This window comes from Rattus norvegicus, chromosome 15 (assembly GCF_021556685.1).
Source record: "Rattus norvegicus strain SHRSP/BbbUtx chromosome 15, alternate assembly SHRSP_T2T, whole genome shotgun sequence".
NCBI classification, from domain to species: Eukaryota; Metazoa; Chordata; class Mammalia; order Rodentia; family Muridae; genus Rattus; species Rattus norvegicus.
The window spans coordinates 60,324,676-60,352,606 of NC_141548.1; the positions used below are offsets into that span (position 1 = coordinate 60,324,676).

Sequence of the window (27,931 nt, forward strand, 5' to 3'; positions counted from 1 at the left end):
CTCATCAAAGCCATCGCTGGGTGCTGGTGCCCACTGTGGAGGAGACGCCCAGTTCAAATGTAAGTGGAAGCTCGGCATTCAAAGCAAGTGCACTGCTGAGGCCCAGTACTACGGCAGCACACTGTGCTCCTCTAAGCCCTTTCATGCCAATAGCTCTTTGATTTTTACAATACTTCTATAGTTTTATACATGGAAAAACAGGAAGAGATTATACCTCCCATCCTTCCTCCCACAAAGATTGCAATAACAGACCCAGAGCTTCAGCTCAGGAGTGATTAGCCCCATAGCCTGTATCCTTTGCCACATTGCTTCCCTGCTTGCGTGTGAATTTCCCTGTATTTCTTCATAAGGTTCTACAAAAGGATATATCATTCCTTATTAGGTTTTTATGCAGTTGTCAAAATAAATAAACTATTATAAGTTACATAACTCGCTTACCATAACAGTAAGTAGATAATTTTTAAATCTACAAGAAATATCATTACCAGTGATGACCATTATGGGCGTTCATTTTGTTATCAAGAGTAAGACAAAGAAAGCAGATAGGCAGTGCACACCTATGATCCCAGGACTCAGGAGGCTGAGGCAGAAGAACTGTAATTTTAAGACTAGACTGTGCTAGCAAGATCTTACCTCAAAACAAACATAAACAGAAGACCAGAATACCCACTACCACTACCCCAGCCAAGTACTGTAACATCTTAGACATAGAACAAAGAGAAAAAATCGATAATTATTCTACCTCAAAACTTAAGCCTATAAAAGACACCATTGAACGGATGACAAGACAATCTATAGGCTAAAAGAACATATTTTTAAACGACATCTCTTAACCCAAGACTTATATTCAAAAAACTTAAGATTCATAAAGTTCAAACTAGATATGGTTGCACATGCATTTAATCCAAGAATTGGGGAAACAGGCAGATAGAGCTCTATGAGTTCAAGGCCAGCCTGGTCTACAGAGTGAATTCCAGTATAGCCAGAGCTATTATTTGGAAAAAATACTGTCTCAAAAAACAAAACAACTACAACAAAAAGTCCAGAAAGTTCAAGGCTAAGCAAACAGCCACTTCTTAACATTTCCAGACAGTAAGCTAGTATGAAGTAATACAGGCAAGTGTGGGTGGGGTAAGGCCATCCCTGGTGGAGAAGGGATTATGTGTCATGGTGTCAAGCACGATGACTACATGTCCCTGTGAAGGGGCAGCCTGCTGCGGGAGTGCAAACCCTAGGTAAGCACATGAATGGGTGCATCCCCATGTGGGCTACTGGGACCCAAACAGGAGGCACCAGCTTCAGAGATGAGAGATTGGTAGAGGTGAGAGATTGGCCACGTATCATGGACCTGAGGAAGACATTAAATATCGTGAGGATAATCAACTATACCAAAGATAGATGAATGATGAAAAAATGGATTCCTCACAGTCAGGAAAGGAATTCGCAGATTCTTGAAAGAATGAAGCCTGTAGATGTTGGATTAGAATTTCATATATTTGTGTTGTAGTTTCCAGTATATTTAGGCAAATATAAAAATAAAATTAATAGAAAATGTGAAAACATGGGTAAAAGTCATGAAATATATTTGGTCAAAGAAGATGCAGGGATAGAAAGTAAATATATGAAGGATTCTCACAGCCGTTATACATTAGTAAGAAACTTGAAGCCATGGAGAGATGCTACTCCGTAGCCATTAGAATAAAAATATGGGCAGCACCAAGTATAGAGTACTGAGTGCCCAGTACCCAGCACAAAGGAAGCCACAGGCCAGTGCTTCTCTTGTAGCCTTGTGGAGTGCAAGAACAAAACAGTGAAGTGTGAGCGGTTTGCCTGCTCTCTTTCAAGGCTGGGTAATTAACCCAGTCCAGGAGTGTCATGGCCCAGGGTATAAGACACACAGTAGAATAGAGTGCAGTGGCCAGAAGCAGGTGCATATGGCTGACTACATATGCTGGCCAGGCCGCGGGCAGTGGTGAGTAGCGTTTGGACATTAAGCAGTCCAGAAAAGTAAACACGAGTCCCTGCCACACCACGTGAAGGACAGTACATTCTTTGTGAGTTCTGGACTTAAATGCAAAGACAACACCTTAAAACTTGTGGAGAAAACAGAGGACAGAAATAGTCTATAATCTTGGGAAGGATAAATGCATGAAGTAAAATAATAAGAGGGAAAAAAAATCACAAAATTCCAGAAGAGCTAAATCTGGACAAGACATAGCTATGTAGCCAGGAGGGACACCCCAGGAGCCTTAAAAGCCCCAGCATATTTTTTTTACTTTACATGACTAGTAGAGGCATAGATATTAATACTACTAGTTTAGTTTCTAAATTACATTTAGATCACGTGTATGTATGGAGCCCTGTGACATTTGGACATCATAGGGCAACTTCCAAGAGACTGGTCTTTCCTTACACCCTGAGAGTCGCAGACATCAAACTCATTGTCAGCCTTGGCAACAGCTCCCTTAACCCACCCATCCATCCTGCTCAAGTTGTATTAGTGTAAAAATAACTGTACTGCCATCTTCCCTCTTTTCAATTATAATTCAAAAGTAGAAAGTTAAGTATTTCGTACCTGCATAGACATGGGTTAAACATAAATCTCCTGTGCCATGTTTATTAAAAAAAAAAAGGATTAGGGGATATCTTGAATTTACCCATAAATCTAAGTCAACACTAGTTTAAAGAATCTAAGCACTGTGATGAACGTAATAGGTGTGAGATTTTATCACCGTTTCTCCTCTTTCTTCTCTTTTCTTTTTATCTGTGTTTTTTTCCAGTCACCCTGTGAAGTTTATTCATGGAAGAGGTCGTCATCTTTGGGAAAACCAAGTGTCACTAATATAACAATGTATACGGGGAAGCGGACAAGTGTTACCCCAAGGCACAACAACTGCGTGACTCTCACACACACGAATCAGGTGGTGAGGATTCTGCCCGCGGGAGAAGTCCCTCTGAAAGACATCTACCCAAAAGGTGCGGAGCCGTTTCAGCTTGCCAAGACGGCTAAAGGCAGCTTGCTTTTGTGCAGTGATGTTTAGTCTATCATTGTCATTTTCTACTTAGAAGTATAAACCATCCTGATGGTTAAAGGAGCTAAAAGCACCTCTGTGTGTTGGAAGTTTGTGGACACCTCCACACGGTTGCTCCTTGTGGGCTCTGCAGTGTTCGTCTTCGTTCACGCTGCATCTGCACGTACCTTGACTTACTTAGAACTTGGCTTCCGGAGAGCTCGCTCTCAGAGAGCCCGTGTGTGGATTGCTTTATTCACCAGTCCCGGTTGCCTCGTGTTGATGACTGTGTAAGAAGTGCAGTATTGATCATTTCTGTGTCCATCCACTCATCTTCAAACCCCATGCTATTATTAGCTTGCTTTTCTTAACTTGTGTTCAATCTCAGGTGTAGGGAGAGAAAGTAAACATCTGGGATCGCTGACCAGTGGCCTGAGGGTGCAGATCTGTGAAACTCTCCCTCCAGACCACACTGGTGTTCAGCATAGCCACTATAAGAACCATCATTTGCATAGTGGAAGTGCTGTTATTCAGTACTTGTATTTGTGGTATTAGAGTGGCCTTTATGGATATAGTGCTGAAGTGGTAAATCTTAATCTGCTCTGAACTCCTCTCTGGCCATGGGCACTTCTCGCTACCACTGGCCAGAATGTTCTGGATTCCCCCCAAAAAGACACATACACAGTCTTATATTTGAAATACCTTAAGCATCTTAAGCTGGGCACTTCCAAACCACCCCGCAGCTAGCATGCTTTCCCCTCTTGTATTCCTGAATTATTACTTTCTAAAATCTATATCACATCTCTGCTACCCCAGACCCAATCGGGGAAGTGGCCCCTGGGAGGTACCCTCAGTACAGACATGCAGGTTCCCATGTGATTTTGGGAGCCAAATTAACACAACATAATGCTAAATGTTTTATAACTGTTACTGAGTTTGAAAGACCTGTTTAAATGATTATACTTAGAATCTGTTCTTTCCAAACTAAAACTCATGGAAAATAATCAACTTTTCCTTAAAATTCTCTGCATTAGAAGCAGCAGCTGAATGATATGGCAGCTGCAGTACATCACAGCATTACTATAGTGGAATATATAAAATCATATATATGATATATAATATAGTGTGTGTGTGTGTGTGTATGTGTGTGTGTGTGTGTGTGTGTGTACACAAACAATCTGATCTGTAAACACAGGAGCAGCTTATGCCCCAGTTGATGACAATTTAGTGACTCCTGGACGATGTGTGGGAGTTAATGAAATGAAGGAATTATGACAGGAAAAGGGGAGCCAAGAAAGACACTTCCCACCACGACACAGTGCTCTTCTCTCCACCCAGAAGCCCAGGGCTCCCTCTGACCCTCCTCAACACTCATGTCTGCCCTCCTTTATCCACCTTGTCCCTGTGCTACAACTCAGGAGTGTGTGTTGTATCAGAGTCTAGTGCTAGCACCCATCAGACACAGGCAGGTGCTGGCATGGTCAGGAGTATGTGTTCTATCAGAGTCTAGTGCCAGCACCCATCAGACACAGGCAGGTGCTGGCCTGGCCCTGTCAGAACCACTTCTTCCGTGTTTGTCCCCTCGCCTCTACCTGTGAGAGTTTGAACAGTCACATTTCTTCTGATTAAAGGCAGCACATTTCACTGTTGGTGAATACAGCATTTGCTTAGCCATCCTCACAATCAGTAAAGAAATGTCTTCCTGACCCACTACAGATAACACAGTCAACCCTTCCAGCTGCCTCCAGTCCCTACTGACCTAATTTCTGTCCCTACGGATTTGTCTTTAACGTGATGCTATACTAATGGATTCCTATAAAAGTATATAAATCAGTCCTTGAATGTAAATGTACTATATACGTAATCCTTGAGTCTGGCGTCTTTCACTTAATAATGTCTTCAAGAATCATTTATGTTTTGTGTCTGCCCTAGTTTGCCTTCCTGTTGACATGACAAACATCAGGATCAAAAACAGCTAGGGGACGGAAAGGTTTATTTCACCTTACAGCTTCTGGGCCATCATGAGGGGAAACCAAGACAGAAATGCAGGGAACCAGAAGCAGAGGCCACGAAGGAGTGCTTCCTATTGCCCTGCTCACCCAGGGCTTGCTCAGACTGCTTTCTTATGCAACTCAGGGCCATCTGCTCAGGAATGGCCCTGCTACAGTGGGCCAGGCCCTCCCACATTGATCATTTATCAAAACAAATGCCCCAGAGGATTTCTCACGGGCCAATAGATGGAGACATTTCCTCAGTTGAGGTTCCCTCTTCCAAGGTGACTCTGACTTGTCTGAAGTAGACAAAAACTAGCCAGTACATTGCCAGTATACTGTACTGCTTATTCGGTCTAGTAGTCTACTGTGTGGTTATAGGACTTCCACATGCGCATGCTACCATTTGGGTATCCATTCACAAGCTGATCCACAATGAGTGTTTCCAGTTGTACCTGGCAACGGGGCCTCTCTGAGCATTTGTGCAGAGGTTTCTCCGTGAGCCTACGTTTTTGCTTTCCTTGGGTAGATACTTGGGAGTGGCATTTTTTATATAACCTACAGTCAAACTGTTGAACTCTTTTCTGAAACGGCCAGGCCCATTTGCCTCTCTCTCAGTAGTGAGTGAGAGCACAGTTGTTCCACATCCCTGCCAGGACTTGGTGCTGTCGGCATTTCATCCTAGTGAGAGGTGGATAGTACTTCTCATTACAGCTTTTATATTTATTGCACTTTTATTTAGTGTGTGGAGGGGGCTGGCATTTACCTTGGTGTGCATGAAGAGATCAGGAGACAATGTGCAGGGATTTGGGTTCAGGAAATTGAATTCAGGTTTTCAGGCCTGACAAGGATTGTCTTTACCCACTGAGCCATCTTGCCAGCCCTCATTATGGTTTTCTACCGCCCAGTCATGTTGATCTCTGTTTCATCTGTGTCTAGATGTAAAAGTGACATTTAGTCACCTGATGGGCATGTACACACACATACATAAAGACCGTTCGTTACTGGAAAACATCAGTCAATGAAGCTCTCACTGCAGCCCATGTCACGTTAAATCAGTAAATCCAGACAGAAGGACCTCGATCCTAGCGGCCAGCAGAGACGCAGCAGATTGCATTTCCAGAAGTGGATTTTGTAAAGTAGCTTCATTTGCCTCTGCAGACGCTTGCTTGTTTCACCCAGCAGTTTTTATTCCTGACCTAACCTTGGCCCTGTACATATAAACGCTCCCTGTTCATGGGAACTCGGTGATAAACACTGCAGCAGTGACTTCCCTTTGATGATGAGTGCACTAATCCCTAAATACAGTCCGAAGCTATCTTTGAAATGCACCTGCGCCGTAACCACAGTGGAAATATACTAAGCCTCCCTCTTAAGTACTGCACGTTTAAAATGGATGCATAAAGCTAAGTCTGGAGAGAGACCTGGCTGCAGATACACTTCCTTAATTCATCCACGAATCCCACTGAAGGATACACATGAGGCACTTTCTGTAAATATTTTTGTCTCCTGGTCTATTTTTAGCTCAGTAAACTTTGCTCCCGTTTCCTTTTAAGTGCCTAGAGGTATTGCCATAACACTGCCAGGTACCTGCATAACCACAGAGCCCTCTGCCACTGTGTGGACCGTCTTCATATCAGGATGGAGTCTTGCTTTCTCCTTAGTGAACAGAAGACACAGCCAGCACTGCATTTTCTCCTCCTCTGTCTGTGGAATTAATTGTGGACAAAAAGAAAGAACGATGTAGAGAAAGATTTTAAAATGAGCAGACATGTTGGTCTCATAGTGGTCAGAACAGGCTGGGTAACCCAACTTACTGTTATGTGCTTTTGAAAACGTCCTTAAGTGACAAAGCAACCTTTCGAGGTTAGCTAGGCAGCGCTAGCTTCAAAAGCTGGCCCTCGTTAGAAAAGCAAGACAAAAACCAAAACATCAACAACAACAAAATATGTGCTCAATAAATATATATTTGTAGACCTACTATAAAGTCACCTCATTTCAGCAAGATTTTAGAATCAGAAATAGTCAAAAAATTACAAACGGTGTACAACTTTATCAAAGATTACTTTATTCCATGGAAGCTCAAGGCAGACAGTGTAACTTGTGACAAGCTTATGCTGTCACCTGGGGACAACTACTCTAGCCAGGTGGCTGTTTACGTCTAACACGTTTCCTTGGCCCCCTCTCCCTGGTCAACCTCTTCCCTTCCTCTACACACACACACACACACACACACACACACACACACACACACACCTCTGAATCTCTCACACCTGGCTCCAAATCGAGGATTCCCACTCTGGAATCTTTTCCAAGTCCCCAGAGGTGCACAGTGGCTCAGAAAGGAAAAGAAAGGCAGAGGGAGGAGGGAACTTGGCTCCTTCCTTCTGTGAGCTCATGAAGAGTGACCTCCCTCCCACCTGCCCCCAGCATGCTGGTTAGCATGTCCGCTGCAAAGTTAGCATCCACACATAAACCTCTGTTGCATACGTAAAGGTTCACCAAAGATTCTAGACAGCCCGTTTCAGAAAAATCCTTCACCGTGAGCTTTTGAGATAGCCATTTTGTTTGGTTGAACTAGAACCCCTGTTACTGTTTGTTTTTTGATTTTCTTTTTCTGGGGTTTGTTTGTTTGTTTTGTGAACCACACTCAGTGGGTATGGTGTGAATATCCTGGGCATTTCATTCTAACCCAAACTATAATAAAAGTGATGGCAGATGGGAAAATAGATGGTGCACGTGTAGCTAGACAGACAGGAAAGAACCTTTTAAAGCACGTTTGTGTTGTAAAAGTGTTTGGTTGTCCCAGAGTCCACCCTTGGGTTCACTTTGGCATCCGCACCTTTAACACTGGGCTTGTGTCATGACTTATTTGCAGATGTCACTCCCCCACAGACAGCTGGCTACATAGAGGTTACTGATCTTCAAGCAAAGAAACTCCGATACATCCCTGTCCCCAGGTAATCTCTCGCCTCTGTTCTGACTGTAGCCTGTCCTATGAAAGCAGCAAAGCTCCTCCTGCTCGCCCGTTCACCACAGGCTCACCTGCACAGCTCCCACACTGACGCTGAGCAGTTGCAGAGACCCCGGATGGGCTTATTACCGCTTGGTGCTTTGCTTACTGCCAACCAAAGCCTCCCACTCTACTTCTAAATCGCATCCCCTCCCCTGATGCTCCCAACACAGTGGGCAGAGCCTTGCCTGGCATCCCAGTGAGAGGGGCCTGGAGAGCTCCCTGCATCAGATATAAGCCAGGCTGGTGTGGCAGCATCTGAAGGCTACCCAATGCTAGACCCTCCTCCAACTGCCAGAAGAAAACGGCTAGGTAGGCACAGCAATGCAAACTCAGCAACAGCTTCGTTGCTCGTGACCTCTCGTCAGACTTTAAACTTACGAAAATGAAGTCATTAGCTAGAGTGGTAGATTTGCTTCCTCTAACACATGTGGCCTCTTAGAACGCCTTAATATGTTGGCTTAGTGGGAAGTGTTTTGTGTTTTTAATCATGTAAGGAAATGTCTCATTCCACCTTGGCCATGCATTTGCTTAAAAACAATTGGTTCAAGAATCAAGGTTAAATTGAACACCAGGAATGTTCTACACGCTACCGTTCTTAGTTACTGTATTTTTGCTATGATAAACATCATGACCAGGACAACTTTTGGAATAAATCATTCATTGGTCACAGTTTTACAGTGTTGGTCCATGATGGTAAATGTTGGAGAGAATGGCAACAGGCAGACATGGCACGGAAACATCAGCTGAGAGCTTACAGGCAGGAGACAGAGAGAGTGAGGTGATGCTTGCCATGGGATTTTGAAACCTTAAAGCCCATCCTCAGTGCCATACCTCCTCAGGCAAGGCCACACCTCCAAATCCTTCCCAAACAGTTCCTCTGTCATTAAGTATTTAAATATATGAGCCTATGGGGCCATTCTCATCCAAACCACAGCAGCTAACTTCATAGAATAAAAACCATAACAGAATTACATAACTGCAGAGCCAAAATTAATGCCTTTTTTCTTCAAGTTTTTTGTATCATATATTTGAATTTGATTACACTTTTATTCTGTGGTGCTGGCGATTGAACGTGTAGTGTTCTAGTAAGCCCTGCTTCCCTCCATGTACTCACATATCCTCTGTGGCTGGATTCACAGGGGCAGAAGCCCCTCCCCTCCGCATGCTTGCACAGCAAGCGCATTAACCACTGAGCCGTCTCCTCAGCCCCAAACTGAGTGTGTGCATCTCTCCCTTCATTGGGTGTGTCCTCAGGATGTTCTGTGCTGTGAGCTGGGTGAGAGCAGACAGGAAGCAACTCTGCACTGGAGAAGCACAGGTGCAGCTCTCCGAGGCTGAGGGGATTGAGGGAGGGGTAGCATTGCACACGTTAAGGCATCACCTGCCTGCTTTCCGTGGTCTCTGACCTTACTTTGGGCTCCTCTTTCAGTGCAGAGTCTCTCTCGCCATATACCGCATGGTTATCCGCTATTTCGGACACAGATGCTCTGCTGGCTGAGTGGGACAAGAGCAGCGTCGTGACCGTGGATATGGGAGGGTGCGTCAGACTCTGGGAAACAGGACTCGAACGTCTGCAGCAGTCGCTCATGGAATGGAGAAACATGATTGGACAAGACAGTGACAAACATATGCAGGTATCACTTAAATTGACCTTTCCTCTCACCGATTAATTGGGTTTTAAATGCCACCATTAAGGGAACTTCTGATTTAGCCACTCCAACAGCTGTTAAATGGCTAAAACTGATTTTTTAGACTCTTACAAGAAAAAGCAAATCTATCCATCTTGAGAATGACAAAGTACGACTGTCTTTGCTTTCTGCCAATGCTAAATGCCACCAACATCACGATATACGGATAGGGTCAGCATGTAGCGTCCAGCCATAAGCCTCTCTGGGCTTCTTCATCTTTTCCTCAACTCAGTGTGGTTGTCGACATCTGTGCGTGCTGGAAGGGAGAGAAAATACAGGGGCTGTTGTACACAGCATATTCCTTTACGGTCCAAAGCTAGAGACTGGAGACGGTCAGCAAAGGTCCCCAGTAGTGTGTACCAGCTCCTGTTTGCAGATGGTAACGCTCGGGAGGTGCCATGAGTAGGTGCAGCTCTGACCGAGACGGACGAGCCCAGCAGCAGTGAAGTGCACTCCGTATATAATCTCAATGCTGTCCAGGAGGAGCCAGAGGGACAAGGAAGCCTGCAGACTTACTTAGACTGAAGCGTAAATTAATGGCATCAACTTGCAATTGATTTTAATCTTCAGGAAAAGATCCTTTCTTATTAAATATCATTGTTATGTAGCAGACAGAAAGGTAGTCTCCAAAATTAGTTAATTGGCTAGCTAATTAATTAATGAATTGAAAAAGTGTAGGTTGCCACCAGCCCCATTACTCTGCAAACCACCATTAGCTAGGTAAGGCATCGTCATGTGTCATTCCATCAGTAATTGATTAATAACTACTATTTCATGATCTTCTTTAAAAGAGATGCAATTATGCAATTATATTTGTGAGCAAATGATACATTGTTCTCTTAGACTTTTTTTTTTTAGCATATAGGAATGTTTTTAAAAAAATCTTGGGGTTGGGGATTTAGCTCAGCGGTAGAGCACTTGCCTAGCAAGCTCAAGGCCCTGGGTTTGGTCCCCAGCTCCGAAAAAAGAAAAAAGAAAAAAAAATCTCAAACCAAAATAGGCTACTGACTTTCAATACTTTTGAAGAGACCTAAACGTACAAGTTTAACTAAGTTAGAGCAAAACCATTGCCTAAAGCAGTGTTCGTAAGCCATGGCAGCAGCTGGACAGGGCTGCATGATTTTAGGGAATTTGTTACCTGTGGTTCTGTTCAGAACCATTCTGAACAGTAGCTTCCCATCTGTTGGAACTAAATTTCCTTCACTTCTACTTTCCTTGGTGCCTAGCAGTAAATACTACTGTGTTTGAACTTCAAGTATGTGTTCTTTGAATTTCTCATATAATGCAGAGATCAAAAGTCATGCTTTACCTATGGTCAAGGTGTGCATGGGTGTGGTGGCGCATACCTGAGCTCCAGCACTTGTTTATGTGAGGAAGACAATCATAAATTCAAGACCAGCTTGAACTACTTACTGAGTTCTGGATAATCCAGGCTCCATAGCAGGTCCCTGTCTCAAAAGTATAAAAGGAAAGAAAACGGGGCTTGCATGGTGGTGTACACCTTTAATCCCAGCACGTGGGAGGCAAAGGCCGGCAGACCTCTGAGTTCAAGGCCAGCTTGGTCTACATAGCAAGTTCCAAAGCAGCCAGGACTACACAGAGAAGCCCTGTCTCAAAAAACAAAAACAAAAGGGAGGGAGGGGAGGGAGGGAGAAGGGAGGGCAGAGCGGGGAGGGGAGATTTGGTGACCTAGATTAAGCCTCTTATTTCTTTTTCTAAAATAACTTTGAAAGAATCTTTACTTACAATTTTAGTAATGGTTCCTGGCTGTTTAAAACGTAACCTCTATTTCTTTGTGCTTTAGTCTGTAGCTTTTTTTCCCCCAGGGCTTTTCTGAACATATTGCAAATCTTTGCTCTTTCAGCTCCCAGGTTTACTAATGGGTACACAACAATTAACGTGTTCCTTTCTGCTCTGTCTTGTGTAAATTAAATGGCACTAGCAAATGAAGCTAAATAGTTAAGCTGTTTAACTTAGAAATGAGCAAAATTATCTCAAGAATAACCAAAATATTATATGAACTTCCTGTAATCAAGTATTTCTCAGAAATGTATAACTTTATGTCCTCAGCTCAAAGTTCAAAGAGAAGACATAAGAAAAACTTAGTAACAAAGTAATGCGAATCAGAATTAAATGGTATTTTGATGGGAAGAACTAGATGCCAGCCTGCTCCTCTTACTGCACTGTCCCTCGGTCTGTGTGGTTGATATTAAACATGCACACTGGATACTTAGGTAGAAAAACAGCTTGTGAGTGTGCATCCTTAGGCTAAGTGGCCACAATGAATTCTCAAAATAGTCTGCCACTGTTTGCGCTTTTGGTCAAATCCCTTCATAAATAATGAGGCAGAATACTAACTACTCTATTTAGGTCCACTCATGTTAGGATTCACAAGTAGATTATACCCCCAAATCTACAAGCCATTGCCAGTAATAAGAGGTAAGACTTGACCTCTACAGTTCTGTCCTAGTCAACCTGCAAGCTCTGTCATTAGTGGACTCTTTTCTCAGAAGAGTTCTTCTGCTCCTGGTTTTGGAACCTGGTTCTTGTTGCCCTTCTTCTGCTCCTGATGCCAGCAGCTTTCTTCTGACTCCGACAGAGTGCCCTTATCTCCATCTAGTGGCCATTTGGTGTACTACATTAAAATGAATTACCTTTGCACCCCAGCACTTGGGAAGTGAGCCTTCTGCTTGGGAGATTTCCACAGTCCCTTGTGTGGCTCCTGTTGGGTAGTGGATGCTTCTTTATTTAGGTTGGCAGTGGTGGCCTGGAAAGCAGTCTCTGAAGCCATCTGCTTCATCTTTGCATGATTCTTCTGAGTATAGCAGACTATCAGACACACAGACAATAAGCTATGCTGTCCTTACTGTCTTTGCTGCCTTCTACTGCCTAGCAGCATGAGCATAGAAGACATACTTGTTTGAATTTTTGTTAGTGAATTCTTTGCTATATTTTCAAATGAAAACACAGGGGAGAGTCTACTGAACTCTTCGTATAACATATATTCGTTAATTTGACACTGATAAGAACATGCATTTCTCCTATAATTAGAACAACTATAACAATAAATTCAAATATTGCTACAGCTGGAGTCCCTAGTATCAGTAGTTACTACTTTTAGACTGTATTTTCAGGAGCATGGGTTACAAGCCAAAACTCGTCTAGTTATATTTCAGTGTTGCTCCATTTTTGTTGGTGGTGGTGTATTAGATTTGTACTCTTCTAAACAATTCTATTAAATCTACACCATTTTCCTCAAAAAAATGAAATCATGGTCTCTGAAAAGCTGTCAATGACTGTTCTCATGAGAAAAGGTTGAACAATTATAGCTTTCAAATGTCGTTTTCTAATTACAGCAGGAAACTCAGAAAGCAGATCTCCACATGGTACTGCGGGAATCTCTGTGGCTTTTGGAGAGTGCTCACTCAACCATAAACTTCAAAATGGATAGAACGCTCTGAATCACAGTGGGACTAGAACCCACGTGCCCGTGCAGCTAAGGCTCTGCTCAGTACATGGGAGGCACATGCTCAATGTTTAAACAGCAGGAGATGCCCAGAAAGAAGTGCAGACGGAAGACCCTCTGGGGCCATGCATAGATCTAGTTTATTGTATATAGATAGGTACATTTCTGTTGCTGTGATAAAACACCACAACCAGGGCAACTGATAAAAGAAAGTGTTTAACTGGCCTTATGGTTCCAGAGGATTAGGGTCCACGATTGTGAAGTGGAGGCACGGAGGCAGGAACAGCTGAGCGCTCACATGTCAAGCCACAAGTAGGAGGCAGAGAGAGCCCTCGGAATGGCTGGAAGCTTTTTAAACTTCAAAGCCCAGCCCCAGTGGAACACATGCTCCAACAAGGCCACACCTCCTAATCCTTCCCAAACAGTTCCACCAACTAGGCCACACCTCCTAATCCTTCCCAAACAGTTCCACCAACTAGGCCACACCTCCTAATCCTTCCCAAACAGTTCCACCAACTAGGCCACACCTCCTAATCCTTCCCAAACAGTTCCACCAACTGTGGATTAGCTTCTGTGGACCGTTCTCTTTCAAACTACAGTGGATACCTAATAGTCAGCAGATTTGTTGTTTGTTTCTTTGTTTTTAACTAGGAAAAAAATAATGCAAATTTATTTTCTTTTTATCTTATTTTTACTATTTAAAACAATTTTTTAAATTAAATTTATTTTGATCATATTCTTCCCCTCCCTAAGTCCTTCCAGATCTTCTCCCCTTCCTACCCACTCAACTTTAATTTCTTTCTCAAAACAAACAAAAATCCAATGCAACAACAAACCCTCCAGTCCAAGAAAACAAAACATAATCCAAACAGAAAAAAATCACTAGACTGTAAACCAAATAAAAAGCACGTGTATACACATACACACACACATAAACACACACACATATACACATTCACACACATACACACACACAAACACATACACACACACAGACACATATACACATACACACATTCACACACACATATACACACACATATACAATACACACACACATACACACATTCACACACATACACACACATACACAATACACACACACATACACACATTCACACACACATACACACGTACACACACACATACACAATACACACACATACACACACATATACACACACATACACACATATACACACACATAAACGCACACATTCACACACACACATAAATGCACACATTCACACACACATACACAATACACACACATATAAACACACACACATACACACATACACATAAACACACACATACACACAAGTATACACACACACACACACACACACACACACACACACAGTGGAGTCCATTATATTATATGTTGGTCAACTACTCCTGATCATGAGGCCTGAGAACCTGGAGTGATTAATATACCCAATGTCCCAGAACACAAAACTGGTTTTCCCTCCAGCAAGTGCAAGGGACAGTTCCGTTGTCAATGGTTTGCAGCCTGGCAGTTTTAAGATTTCAGTCAGATGAGAAAGTCTATTTCCAGATTAATTGTTACTCTTACATTTAAACGTATTTTCCCCAATATGCAAGTAGTTATCTTAAGATCTTTTAGTGGTACACAGTGCTCTGTTCAGTTTTCAAAGAAAGCATGATCTACTTATTCTTTCTTCTTTGCTTTAGCCAATAGCTCTGGAAACAGTCTGCTTCGTGTGCCACTGTTCCAGAATGATTCAAGCCCTGTGAAATATAAACTGGCAATGGCAGGAGTAGGGGACTTCCTGGTGGGCCCCCCTTGAGGCATCCCCCTAATAATAATACCACTGACAGGCTTAGTGTGAAAGAAAGTTTATCATGGGGAATAGAGTAAGGATAGGGGGTCTGGAAAAGAGTGGAGGCAGAGAAAAGGGGACAGAGGAGGACAGAAATTGAGAAAGAAGGGCTGTCTGGAGCCATGAGGAGAGAGAGTGGCAGGAGGGCTGGGGTAGCAGGCAGTCCTGTTTATGCGATGGCTCACCTGGCTCACCTGGCAGCCAATGACACAAGCTGTTGCTAGGTCGCTGTTGGGAGGAGCACAGCAGAACTGTCTGCAAGCCAACAGCTGTTACAGCTGCTGACTTTGGGGATCTCCTATCCCAGAAGGAAATGCCTTTCATGGTCTTCTGCAGTTCCCTGCTCTATCTCCTCTATTCATGCACAAATACACCTGGCTTTTACTGTTTGCCTCTGTGGTGACCCTTGGGCTGTGCCTGACGTGATTTTTCTGTTGCTTATTCCTGCTAGAGAAACCCATAGAAATTACTTTTGGCTCGGTAAGGTTCTCAGGAGTTCCTACTAAGAGTGTAAGATCTCCTGCAGGTGTCCCTAGGATATGCTGATAAGGCAGCTGTCCTGGCTGCAGCGAGCAGAGGGTGTTCTGATATGTGCCAAGTTCTGTGGTGTCATGTGTCTGCCCTGCTGATATCAAGCTACCAGAGGTTAACAGTCTGTTTACAAAATTCCGGAATATCATAATATGTATGCAGTGATCCCCCACAAGCAGGGAGGGTCTGGTTCCCGTGTGCCACTAGCTGAACTGTCTTTATGCCTGACCCTTTGAGAACTCTGATAGCTTTTTAAAAAGAGCAAGACTGACATATATAAGGTACTGTCCTGCTCTCTCTGGGAAATATAGAAACCCACGGTTGTCTCAACTATAGATAGCAGTGTCTTTTAGGAAAAAAAACAAACACTTTTTTTCCTCTCCAGTGCTGGGGACTGAACATATGCCAGGCAAATGCTCTCACTCCCATCCCCAGCCTACTCATACCCAAGAAGTAACATCTGGGTTTGAGAAAAGAACTAGAAAGAAGTCTGCCCTGCAGGGACGCTCAGAACTCCTGTATGGGACTGCCTTTCTTACATGCATTGCAGTTCAGAAACAGTTACTAGTCAAGTTTTCCACCCCTCCAAGGACTCCCATCCATCACAGCTTCAGAAATAACTACATCTAAAACAGTAAAACCAACAACCACTTCCCTAAAAAGAATCAGGAAGTTTATAATCCTTGGGAGGCTGTGAGTTTTCAGTTATGCCTTGGGTATATCCGCTAAGAGAGACAGCCCTGTGGAATGTGCACATCCAGTGAGAGAGGCAGCCATATAAACTATGTATATCCAGTGAGAGAGGCAGCCATATAAACTATGTATATCCAGTGAGAGAGGCAGCCATATAAACTACGCACATCCAGTGAGAGAGGCAGCCATATAAACTCTGCACATCCAGTGAGAGAGGCAGCCATATAAACTATGTATATCCAGTGAGAGAGGCAGCCATATAAACTCTGCACATCCAGTGAGAGAGGCAGCCATATAAACTATGTATATCCAGTGAGAGAGGCAGCCATATAAACTACGCACATCCAGTGAGAGAGGCAGCCATATAAACTCTGCACATCCAGTGAGAGAGGCAGCCATATAAATTCTGCACATCCAGTGAGAGAGGCAGCCATATAAACTATGTATATCCAGTGAGAGAGGCAGCCATATAAACTATGTATATCCAGTGAGAGAGGCAGCCATATAAACTCTGCACATCCAGTGAGAGAGGCAGCCATATAAACTATGTATATCCAGTGAGAGAGGCAGCCATATAAACTACGCACATCCAGTGAGAGAGGCAGCCATATAAACTACGCACATCCAGTGAGAGAGGCAGCCATATAAACTATGTATATCCAGTGAGAGAGGCAGCCATATAAAGTATGTATATCCAGTGAGAGAGGCAGCCATATAAACTATGCACATCCAGTGAGAGAGGCAGCCATATAAACTATGTATATCCAGTGAGAGAGGCAGCCATATAAACTATGTATATCCAGTGAGAGAGGCAGCCATATAAACTATGTATATCCAGTGAGAGAGGCAGCCATATAAACTATGTATATCCAGTGAGAGAGGCAGCCATAATAACTCTGCACATCCAGTGAGAGAGGCAGCCATATAAACTCTGTATATCCAGTGAGAGAGGCAGCCATATAAACTACGCACATCCAGTGAGAGAGGCAGCCATATAAACTATGTATATCCAGTGAGAGAGGCAGCCATATAAACTCTGCACATCCAGTGAGAGAGGCAGCCATATAAACTACGCACATCCAGTGAGAGAGGCAGCCATATAAACTATGTATATCCAGTGAGAGAGGCAGCCATATAAACTATGTATATCCAGTGAGAGAGGCAGCCATATAAACTACGCACATCCAGTGAGAGAGGCAGCCATATAAACTCTGCACATCCAGTGAGAGAGGCAGCCATATAAACTATGTATATCCAGTGAGAGAGGCAGCCATATAAACTCTGCACATCCAGTGAGAGAGGCAGCCATATAAACTATGTATATCCAGTGAGAGAGGCAGCCATATAAACTACGCACATCCAGTGAGAGAGGCAGCCATATAAACTCTGCACATCCAGTGAGAGAGGCAGCCATATAAATTCTGCACATCCAGTGAGAGAGGCAGCCATATAAACTATGTATATCCAGTGAGAGAGGCAGCCATATAAACTATGTATATCCAGTGAGAGAGGCAGCCATATAAACTCTGCACATCCAGTGAGAGAGGCAGCCATATAAACTATGTATATCCAGTGAGAGAGGCAGCCATATAAACTATGTATATCCAGTGAGAGAGGCAGCCATATAAAGTATGTATATCCAGTGAGAGAGGCAGCCATATAAACTATGCACATCCAGTGAGAGAGGCAGCCATATAAACTATGTATATCCAGTGAGAGAGGCAGCCATATAAACTATGTATATCCAGTGAGAGAGGCAGCCATATAAACTATGTATATCCAGTGAGAGAGGCAGCCATATAAACTATGTATATCCAGTGAGAGAGGCAGCCATAATAACTCTGCACATCCAGTGAGAGAGGCAGCCATATAAACTATGTATATCCAGTGAGAGAGGCAGCCATATAAACTACGCACATCCAGTGAGAGAGGCAGCCATATAAACTATGTATATCCAGTGAGAGAGGCAGCCATATAAACTCTGCACATCCAGTGAGAGAGGCAGCCATATAAACTACGCACATCCAGTGAGAGAGGCAGCCATATAAACTATGTATATCCAGTGAGAGAGGCAGCCATATAAACTATGTATATCCAGTGAGAGAGGCAGCCATATAAACTATGTATATCCAGTGAGAGAGGCAGCCATATAAACTCTGCACATCCAGTAAGAGAGGCAGCCATATAAACTCTGCACATCCAGTGAGAGAGGCAGCCATATAAACTATGTATATCCAGTGAGAGAGGCAGCCATATAAACTCTGCACATCCAGTAAGAGAGGCAGCCATATAAACTCTGCACATCCAGTGAGAGAGGCAGCCATATAAACTATGTATATCCAGTGAGAGAGGCAGCCATATAAACTCTGCACATCCAGTGAGAGAGGCAGCCATATAAACTCTGCACATCCAGTGAGAGAGGCAGCCATATAAACTATGTATATCCAGTGAGAGAGGCAGCCATATAAACTCTGCACATCCAGTAAGAGAGGCAGCCATATAAACTCTGCACATCCAGTGAGAGAGGCAGCCATATAAACTATGTATATCCAGTGAGAGAGGCAGCCATATAAACTCTGCACATCCAGTAAGAGAGGCAGCCATATAAACTCTGCACATCCAGTGAGAGAGGCAGCCATATAAACTATGTATATCCAGTGAGAGAGGCAGCCATATAAACTATGTATATCCAGTGAGAGAGGCAGCCATATAAACTATGTATATCCAGTGAGAGAGGCAGCCATATAAACTATGTATATCCAGTGAGAGAGGCAGCCATATAAACTCTGCACATCCAGTGAGAGAGGCAGCCATATAAACTATGTATATCCAGTGAGAGAGGCAGCCATAATAACTCTGCACATCCAGTGAGAGAGGCAGCCCTGTGGACTGCGCACGTCCAGTGAGAGAGATGGCTCTGTAAACTGGAAATTGTAGCTGTAAGAACTCTAAACAATTCTCAGAAATAGAAACCCTGTTTGCCTCTCGACTCTGGAAAAAGCCTGAGGAGTCTCCAGCATCTCCTCTCCAAACCATCCTCAGAGCCATTTCAGTTCCTTTCTCTCAGGCCAAGCCGTAAGACATTGCTTTACAATGTTATTCCCACCATGCATAGTAGTTAGACAATAAATAAGGGAATGATATTAGCCATGCTTATTAAATACGGGAACTATATTAGCAATGTTTATTAAAAGTATAAGGAAGCAGATTTAAAACACGCCCGTGATGTATTAAGGTGTCACATAGGCTGACAGGCCACGCTCTAGAAGCATTATGACTCTGAGCATTTTTAATAGTTGTTTAATGTGGTCAATACATCACAGTGGCTACAGAAATAAACTTTCTTACCATTACCTTTCTAATAAAATTATGATTTATTTTTACCCGTGAGCAGTATAGCCTATTTTTTAAGAGTATGTCAAGCTGACTTTAGGTCTGGGTCTTGTGTTGTATGTGATCTTTGACAAATTCCTTGTGCTTTTGAAATTTCACTTCTGTGATTCGCTGATAATGCTGTTTGTCCACTGCAGAGTTCTTGTGAGAAGGAAATACTTTTTTACCCGAAACAGAGTCTAAGTGCTCAGTAAACAGTAAGATTTAGAGACTTACAATTTAAGTAATATTGGGCTACAGAATTGTGTGATGTTTATGTGGGGACAAAGCCACTGTAAAATGAAATGCTATTACCCAGATACCCACTAGTGAATCACAGCCCAGTGGGCTATATAAGTCATCGTATGCCTTGGTGTTAAGTGTAAGCTTTGTTTATAATCCTGCTAGGAAAAAGTTTTGTCAGACCCAAAGAAGGAATTGGAAAAAATAATCTTTGCTTAAACCTGTCAGCTTGAAGAAGAACAGAAAATCAACGACAGGACAATGGTCAGTAGAGGATTACACTTGTTTAGTTCTTCAAGAGACAAGCTAGAGCAGGGTCGAAATGCCCAGCAAAATAAATAGCAGCAGCGCATGCCCGAGGAGGCCAAGGGCAAGGGAGAGAGAGTGAGTTAGATTCTGAGCTGTGTTTTTATAATACCCCACCCTCTAATTTAGCACTTGTCAGCTTTAGGACTTGAAGGCTGATGTTTGGAGTGTGGGTGACACTAAAATCTGGCTGCCTATTCAGGGTCATTTGGTTGTATGGTTCTCCCTCCATCTGATACCCCCAGCAACTGGCTCTCTGCTACCTTACAGGAGGTGGGAGTGGTCAGAGACCGGAACTGCCTGGGCTAAGAAGACAGGAGTTTCTTCCAAGCAGATAGGAAGCCAGGGAAACCATCTTTGAAAGCTGGCAGGACTAAGACTATTTGTGATGCAAAAATCTAGAAGCCCCTCCAGATCACTGTAAAGAACCCACGTGCTAGCAAACTCTACCTTTATTCAATGCCCCACCTCCTGCCTTACCCTTAAATATCAATGGATCCCCTCTTATCCAGAAGCTGGGTAATAAAACACATACGCAAAGAAAATAAACTTTGAAAAAAAGTCTGGGCATTGCAGACAGTGAGAAAACATGTTATAAAGTGAAAACAGGAAAGTAACTCCCTCAGACCTAGAAAGGTAAGACAAATTCTGTAAAGAAACAAAACCATATCCCTAATTAACTTAGGAATCTTCAAAATGTGCGGAGCAAGAACTCTTGGGGGTAAATCTGTTGGTAGAAATAAAAATTAAATGGAAGGGAATAGACATTAGACATCCTAGAACCAGCACACATATGCACACACTTGAAATGACAAAAAGAAAGCCAGGCACGATGGCACATTCCTTTAATCCCAGCACTCAGAAGGCAGAGGCGGGCAGATCTCTGAGTTTGAGGACAAGCAGAGGTACACAGAGAAACCCTGTCTCAAAAAAAGAAAAAAAGAAAAAGAAAGAAAGAGAAGGAAGGAAGGAAGGAAGGAAGGAAGGAAGGAAGGAAGGAAGGAAGGAAGGAAGGAAAAAATTTTAAGACAGGGTTTCTCTGTCCTGGAACTCAGTCTGTTAATCAGGCTGGCCTTGAACTCACAGAGATCTGCCTGCCTCTGCCTCCTGCATGCTGGGATTAAAGGCATGTGTTGCCTCCACCTGGCAAGAATTTTTTGTTCTAATACAATTTTCAGAAACAGAAAATGAAAGAGCAGAAAATCATAACAAAAAGTAACTTAAGGAAATTAGCAGGTGTTCAGAATAACAAACAGAAAACACAAATTCACCTATTATCTACATGAAAGTTTAGAAGCCTGTGGATAATGAAACTTCTCACAGTTTGTAAGTCGAGGGGAGTGGAGAACAGGTTGCATATCCTTACATGTGTTGGGAAGGCTAATGGCATTGGGATTGGGTCATAAAGAGGGAAATTATTCTCAATCCACAATTTAGTATCCAGCAGCACCATGAACCAAGCAGCAGGCAGACTCAGACTCTGGCAGATGCCCAGGCGGCAGAGGGCATTTTCAGGAGTTACTGTGTAGTGTGTTCTCACCAAAAAGACAGAGTGGACGAAAAGTGGCCTGGGTGGAAGAAACAAAAGTCACTAATGCTAGAAGTGACAGAGAAGGAGTGTTTCAAGATGGCACGATGTCACAGAGCAGCAACAGCCAACTCAAGAGGAAGTAAGAAAGTGGAGGAGGGGCAGGAGCGGTGAGAAGCAGGGAGAGAGGCAGTTGAAGCATGAAGTGTGGACACAGGCTGTGCCGTGACCAGGAGGCCTGACGGACAGTCCCCAGAGTCCTCGTGCTGATACACCACATGGAGGTGAGGAGCCATGATGGACAGTCCCCGGAGTCCTCGTGCTGGTACACCACATGGAGGTGAGGAGCCATGACGGACAGTCCCCGGAGTCCTCGTGCTGGTACACCACATGGAGGTGAGGAGCCATGACGGACAGTCCCCGGAGTCCTCGTGCTGGTATACCACATGGCGGTGGGGAGCCATGATGATTTAGGAGAATATGGTTGTGAGAATGGAAACACTGCAGTACAGAGCAGCGTGCTAACTGTATAGTACAGCACAGCAAGGCAGTCGGTGAAGTTAGTGCGGCCGTCCCTCAGTGCCCTCTGAGGACAGCAGTGGAGAGGAATTTGAAGAGGAAACAGAACAATAGTCCTCAGCCCCCCAGCTGAAAGTTAATAGATGATGTCAGAAGGTGAGAACTAGAGATCATGTGAAAATATGGAGAGAGGGCTGGTGAGATGGCTCATCCAGTAAAGAAGGCAGGTCCACCAAGCTGACAGACTGAGTCGGATCCCAGGACCCCCACGGTGGAAGAAGAACTGATCACGTAAGTGTGCTCTGGTGTCCACACGTGTGCCTCCAGAGTGTGAGTGTGTGCATCTGCTGTACTATACATGTTCTAGAACTACTTGAGGTATTTAATTATGTTAGTTATTAGTTTGGTAAATATCAGAAATTAGAAAATAAAATAATTGGGAATTGACCAGGTAGGAAAGAGGAACAAGAATATGCATGGCACAGTTCCCTGGGAGTTGGTTAACTGAAACTCATCTGTGGGCACTTGACTCTTAAAACAATGCAGGGTTTTAAAGGCACTGAATTAAATGTTCCGTTTTTCTGTTTAAAATAACTCAGGAGTTGGCAAGTTGGCTCAACCAGAAAAGGTGCTTGCCACACAAGCCTAGAGTCCTGAGTTTGATTCCCCAGAAGCTACATAAAGGAGCAAGGCTCCAGAGGAGAGCAGCCTCCACAGAGTCCTCCTCTGACCTCCCCCGGAGAGCACGGCACACGTGTTCACACACACACACACACACACACACACACACACACACACACACACACACACACAGTTCATGTGCACCCAAAGTAATAAACTGATTTTTAAAAACAACCCATGGGTTCCTGTTGTGAACTAAACACACTATACCACATCTCTCCCACCAATGTAGACTGAAACCCCGTATAGATGCATATATCACTAGTGAAGCCCCTGAAAATATTACAAAACATTAGAGGAGAGAGGCTGAGCTGAGGAGGAGAACCAGAATTTGAGCTATGACTGAGCCATCTGCGGCCTTCCTCAGTGCCCTCCAGACCTGACCTGACTCGGGGCAGCCTTCACTCTGCAGCTGGGAAACAAGGCTCCTGGGCCCAATGCACAGTGCCAACTAGCACCACACTTACTGGGAAGTGGCTGGTGTTCTCCCTTAAGTGGAGTAAGGCACAGATGATGGTGCCCACCATCCCTGTCCAGCACCACGCTGGACGTGTTAGTATGAGGAAATAAACATAAGGAAAGGCCTGATTGCCTGCCTGGAAAATCCAAACTTAGAACTAATAAGTTTGGCAAAATCAATCACACGTCTCTGTAATCAGAAGCAGTTAGCTATAACATAGTGTTAAACACACACACACACATTACATGCGCTCTCTCTCTCTCTCTCTCTCTCTCTCTCTCTCTCTCTCACACACACACACACACACACACACACACACACACACACACACACACACACACACACACTATTTCTAAGCAGCTCCTCTTGAGAATGAAATACTGAGGTAAGACCTTAACAAGACTGTGTGTATGGTGAACACCACAAAGCACTAAGAAGGAGATAAAAATAGAACCGGAAGAGACAGGCCAAGTTCACCTGTCAGATTTGAAATGAAAAAGACTCCACATCTCAAGACTGACCTGCAGATTTAATACAGCTCTAAGCAGTTGCCAGCAGGACTTTTTCTAACAAGCCAATTCTAAAACGTTTATGTAAAGGCAAGGAGTTAACATAGCCAAAACAATCACTTTCAAGAGAAAGCTAGGCAGTCCTGTTACCCAGTTTGAGGGCTCACAGCAAAACTACACTTATCAAGACAGTGCAGTGCTGGCAAAAACATGAAAGAACAAATCGATGGGGCAGAATAGGAAGTCCAGAAATAGACTAGAGACATAGCACCAATTAGTAGCAGGCCGCAAAGCACTCTAGTGGAGGGAAGACGGTCAGCAAAAGGGGAACAACTGGACAGCCCTGTGCAGATGACAACAGCTGTTTTAAAGACCCTTGTAAGGGGCTGGAGAGGTGGGTCAGCAGTTAGTGCGTGTGCCGCTCTGGCAGAGGACGGAGCTCAGCTCAGCAGCCACATCAAGCCGGTCCCAGATGCCTATGAATCCAGCTCTGGGGATCTGACACCATCTCTGGCCTCCACAGGCCCTGTACTCACACACTCACACCCACACATACATTCACATTTTCTGTGATTAAAAACACTTACTACACTTATAGAGAACCCTGGTTTTGTTCCCCTTATCCACATGGTGACTTACAACCACCCATAGTCCCTGCTCCAGGAAGGTCCCTTCTGGTCTCCGCAGGCAACAGGCATATACGTGGTACACATACCCACATTCAATCGAACACTCATATACACAAAATAAAATTTAAAAAATTTAAAGCACATTTTAAAATACAGAAATAAAATTTCCTGCCACCTCAGAAGTAATATTACACTACAGAGCGCCCTAGCAGTCATGATTATTTGAAGAATGTGAAGCTGATTAAAAATTATTCTAACACTGGGCTGCCAGCATGGCACAGTGGGTAAAGTCACTTCCTGCCAAGCCTGACCACCTGAGTTCCAACCCTGTACCTGCATGTTGGATGGAGAGGATCAACTCCACTAATTAACCTCTGACAGCCGCACACGTGTGTGCACACTCACACACACACACACACATACACACACTCACACACACACACACACACACACAACCCGATAATTTTTTTAAAAAAGTCTAATACTCTTAAATTTTAAAAAGCATTTTTTAAAGAGGTTTATTACAGCTTCATTTTTTTAAAAAATGTATGTGAGGACACTGTAGCTGTCTTCAGACACACCAGAAGAGGGCACCAGATCCCATTACAGATGGTTGTGAGTCACCATGTAGTTGCTGGGAATTGAACTCAGGACCTCTAGAAGAACAGTCAGTTTTTAACCACTGAGCCATCTCTCCATCTTTTCATATCAATTTGGGAGTAAGAAATCCAAGTGTTTAATTCATATATTCGAAAAGTTGAGGCCCAACAAGACGAGAAACTAGCCTCAGGTCATATAGCTTGGTCTGTGTTCGTAATCCACCCAACTGCATGGTCCAGGAAGCATTAACAGTACTCAACTTCTAGTCAGCTATCCTAGAGGTCATAGTACGAGCGGAGTTTAAAACCTGTCCCCTATCTCTGTTGAAGCCTCTTAGGTCACAGGAGTGAATGTGGAGCCAACTGATATCCAGCCATCGTTGGCATCTTCAGCCAGGGTGCTTTGGGATGGATGCCCCTCAGGGTCTCATGAGCTTCAGTTTACCTTCTGAACGTTCTTCGTTTTGGTAGATAAGAAGCCGAAACACTACCTGGTGCACATGACACATAGCAGTGCCCCTGCAGCAGGTTTCCAGAGAGCAAGCAGCCTGTTGACGGGAAAGGCTGGCAGGAGACATTGCCACATGTGGTTGGGCACCCAGTGTCACCTCTAGACCACCATGAAAGGTCAAGTGCTTGCCAGGAATGAATGGCTGACTGACAGGAGGGTCCTCCTCGTCACAATAAACAGCATATTCTCTCCTTGGAGATGTAGTTAAATCACATTGGAATGGGTAGGGGGAAATGGGGTCTCTTGGATTAACTATGATTGCCAACTCCATGAGTAACCATGGCTATAGGAAAGCTAAACCCCAAATTTCTTCCTTTCTCCTTATTATTTTTAAAAGGTGTCTCTGGTATAGGTGTAGAATATCAGGCTAACAGAGTCCAAAGGTTTTGGAGATCACAGTAGAGGCACCCCCCCACATGGCTTTGTGATGCTGATGGATTTGTTGGAAATACCTTGCTGGCCCAAGAAGCATCAATTAACTACCTTGTCCCATCTCCGTGTAAAGTCACTCATGCTTCAGGCGCATTATCTTATGAAAGCACTTTTAGGAGTCACCAGTAGTTGAATTATTTTGAATTTTGACCAAAAGCCTTGTCACTCTTCTTGTGGCCTAGTTGGATATCTATACAGAGGTCAGAAAGCTTTTACTAGCAGCGCAGTTGAACACTGAATAGAAACCGGTACTCATTGGCTGGACCTAGAAGCACCGGCCCCAGAAGCAGACAAGTCACCTGAGGTGTCTGTTTTACCTAATACTGTTCTGGCATCTGTGGGCTTTTTGAAGGAAGGGGATTCTATGGTGGTTGTGTAGTAGAGGTCAGAGGAGAAATGATAGGAGTCAGTTCTTTCTTTCCACCATGTGGGTTCTAAGAATCAAACTCCAGTGGTCAGGATTAGCCACAAGCTCCCTTATTGGTAAGCCAGCTCACCAGCCCATTGCCACCTCCTGGTGGGCTTCTGCCCAGGGCTGCTGGAGAAAAACTAGACTTTCTCTGTCCTGCTGGCAATACGGTCAAGAGGACACTGCAGTTTCAGACTGGCTTCCAGGATCCTTTCAGCCTTGATTCTGTGCAGTGATCTCTATTCCTTGATTTAAGAACTACTACAAAAGCATCTTCTGTTCATATAGGTGTAGATGATTAACATAATATACCAGTCTGTTTGTCTTCATGCATAGCCTTAGAGCACATAATGCTCAGAATAATAATAATAACAACAACAACAACAACAACAACAGAATCTGATTGACTGGCTTTTCCAGCAGCTGGGGTGCCCAGCATTGAGGTTCTGACAGGATTCGTGTATGAAGTGCTCCCCCTTTCCTTGGTGGATCCCGTCACTGACAGGTGACTGTGCTGTGAGAGCTCTGCCTTCATCACCCGTAGAAACTTCTAAAGATAGAGCCTCCTTGGAAGAAGCAGGTTGGTGGGTGTTAGGACGTGTACCGTTCTGGACCTCCTGTCGTCTCTCCTTGCTTCCTAGCTGCCCCATGTGAGCATCTCCACTCCATTTCACCCCTCAGCCATGACTTCCCGCCTCACCACATCCCAGGCAGCTGAACAAGCCAAGCATGGGTGAAATTGTAGAAGTGCGAGCTAAATAAATCCTCCTGTAGGTTATTCTCCTCCGCTGTTCAGTCAGTGATGAAAAGTCAGGCTAACCTGGAGTTCAAGATGGCATCTTGACCTCCATGTGAAAGAGACACTAAAGAGAGTGACAGTCACTCTATTCTAGCAGCGTGGACTCCCTGTCCCTTCCCAGAACCCTGGGGCCTGCCACCCCTCAGATGTCACTCCTTAGTACTGTGTCACAGTCAGGTTTCCACCTGAGTTTTCGACAAGGCTGTACCTGACCAGGGTTAAATTGATTTCCTACACATGGTTTCATGAGAGCCTCTGGAGAAGTTACCAGAAGGAAAACAGAAGTGGGGGAAGGAGGTTTTCCCCACTCCTGCTCATTCTCCGGGCAGACTAGCTCACGCTTCCCTGGGTTCCAGAGCCAGTAGCTGAGCTGCCATTGTTCTTTCTTCCACCAAAAATACTGAAGGTGATGGCTGGGGAACCCCAGGGGGAGAGGAATACCAGGGGGAGGAGTGTGCTGTGTCTGGAGTGACACCCTAAGCTGCAGGACGAGCAGAAAACCTGACCGCTCGCCCCACAGAGCCTGGCCTCTCACCCACCCTGAAGAGCTGTCCTTTTCCAAATTACCTTGTTCTCATGATTCACTTTGATTTGTCAAGTATGGTCTTATATCAGCTGTGCTTGAATACCCCTGAAATAACTGTGGCATTTAAAAAGAGAATCAATTGGTAATTATTGTCATATAGTTAGAGTG

At 44.0% G+C, this 27,931-nt stretch overlaps 1 protein-coding gene across 2 annotated transcripts in view; it reads left to right on the top strand.

Moving 5' to 3' along the window:
* Nucleotides 1-27,931, top strand: part of Vwa8 (von Willebrand factor A domain containing 8) — a 324,101-nt gene that overhangs the window by 234,354 nt on the left and 61,816 nt on the right. For both annotated transcript variants that reach the window (NM_001427283.1, XM_087585390.1), the window contains 3 exons: nucleotides 2,781-2,976; nucleotides 7,881-7,962; nucleotides 9,448-9,652. In NM_001427283.1, the coding sequence (NP_001414212.1) occupies nucleotides 2,781-2,976; nucleotides 7,881-7,962; nucleotides 9,448-9,652 (483 nt within the window). The remainder of the gene's footprint in view (nucleotides 1-2,780; nucleotides 2,977-7,880; nucleotides 7,963-9,447; nucleotides 9,653-27,931) is intronic.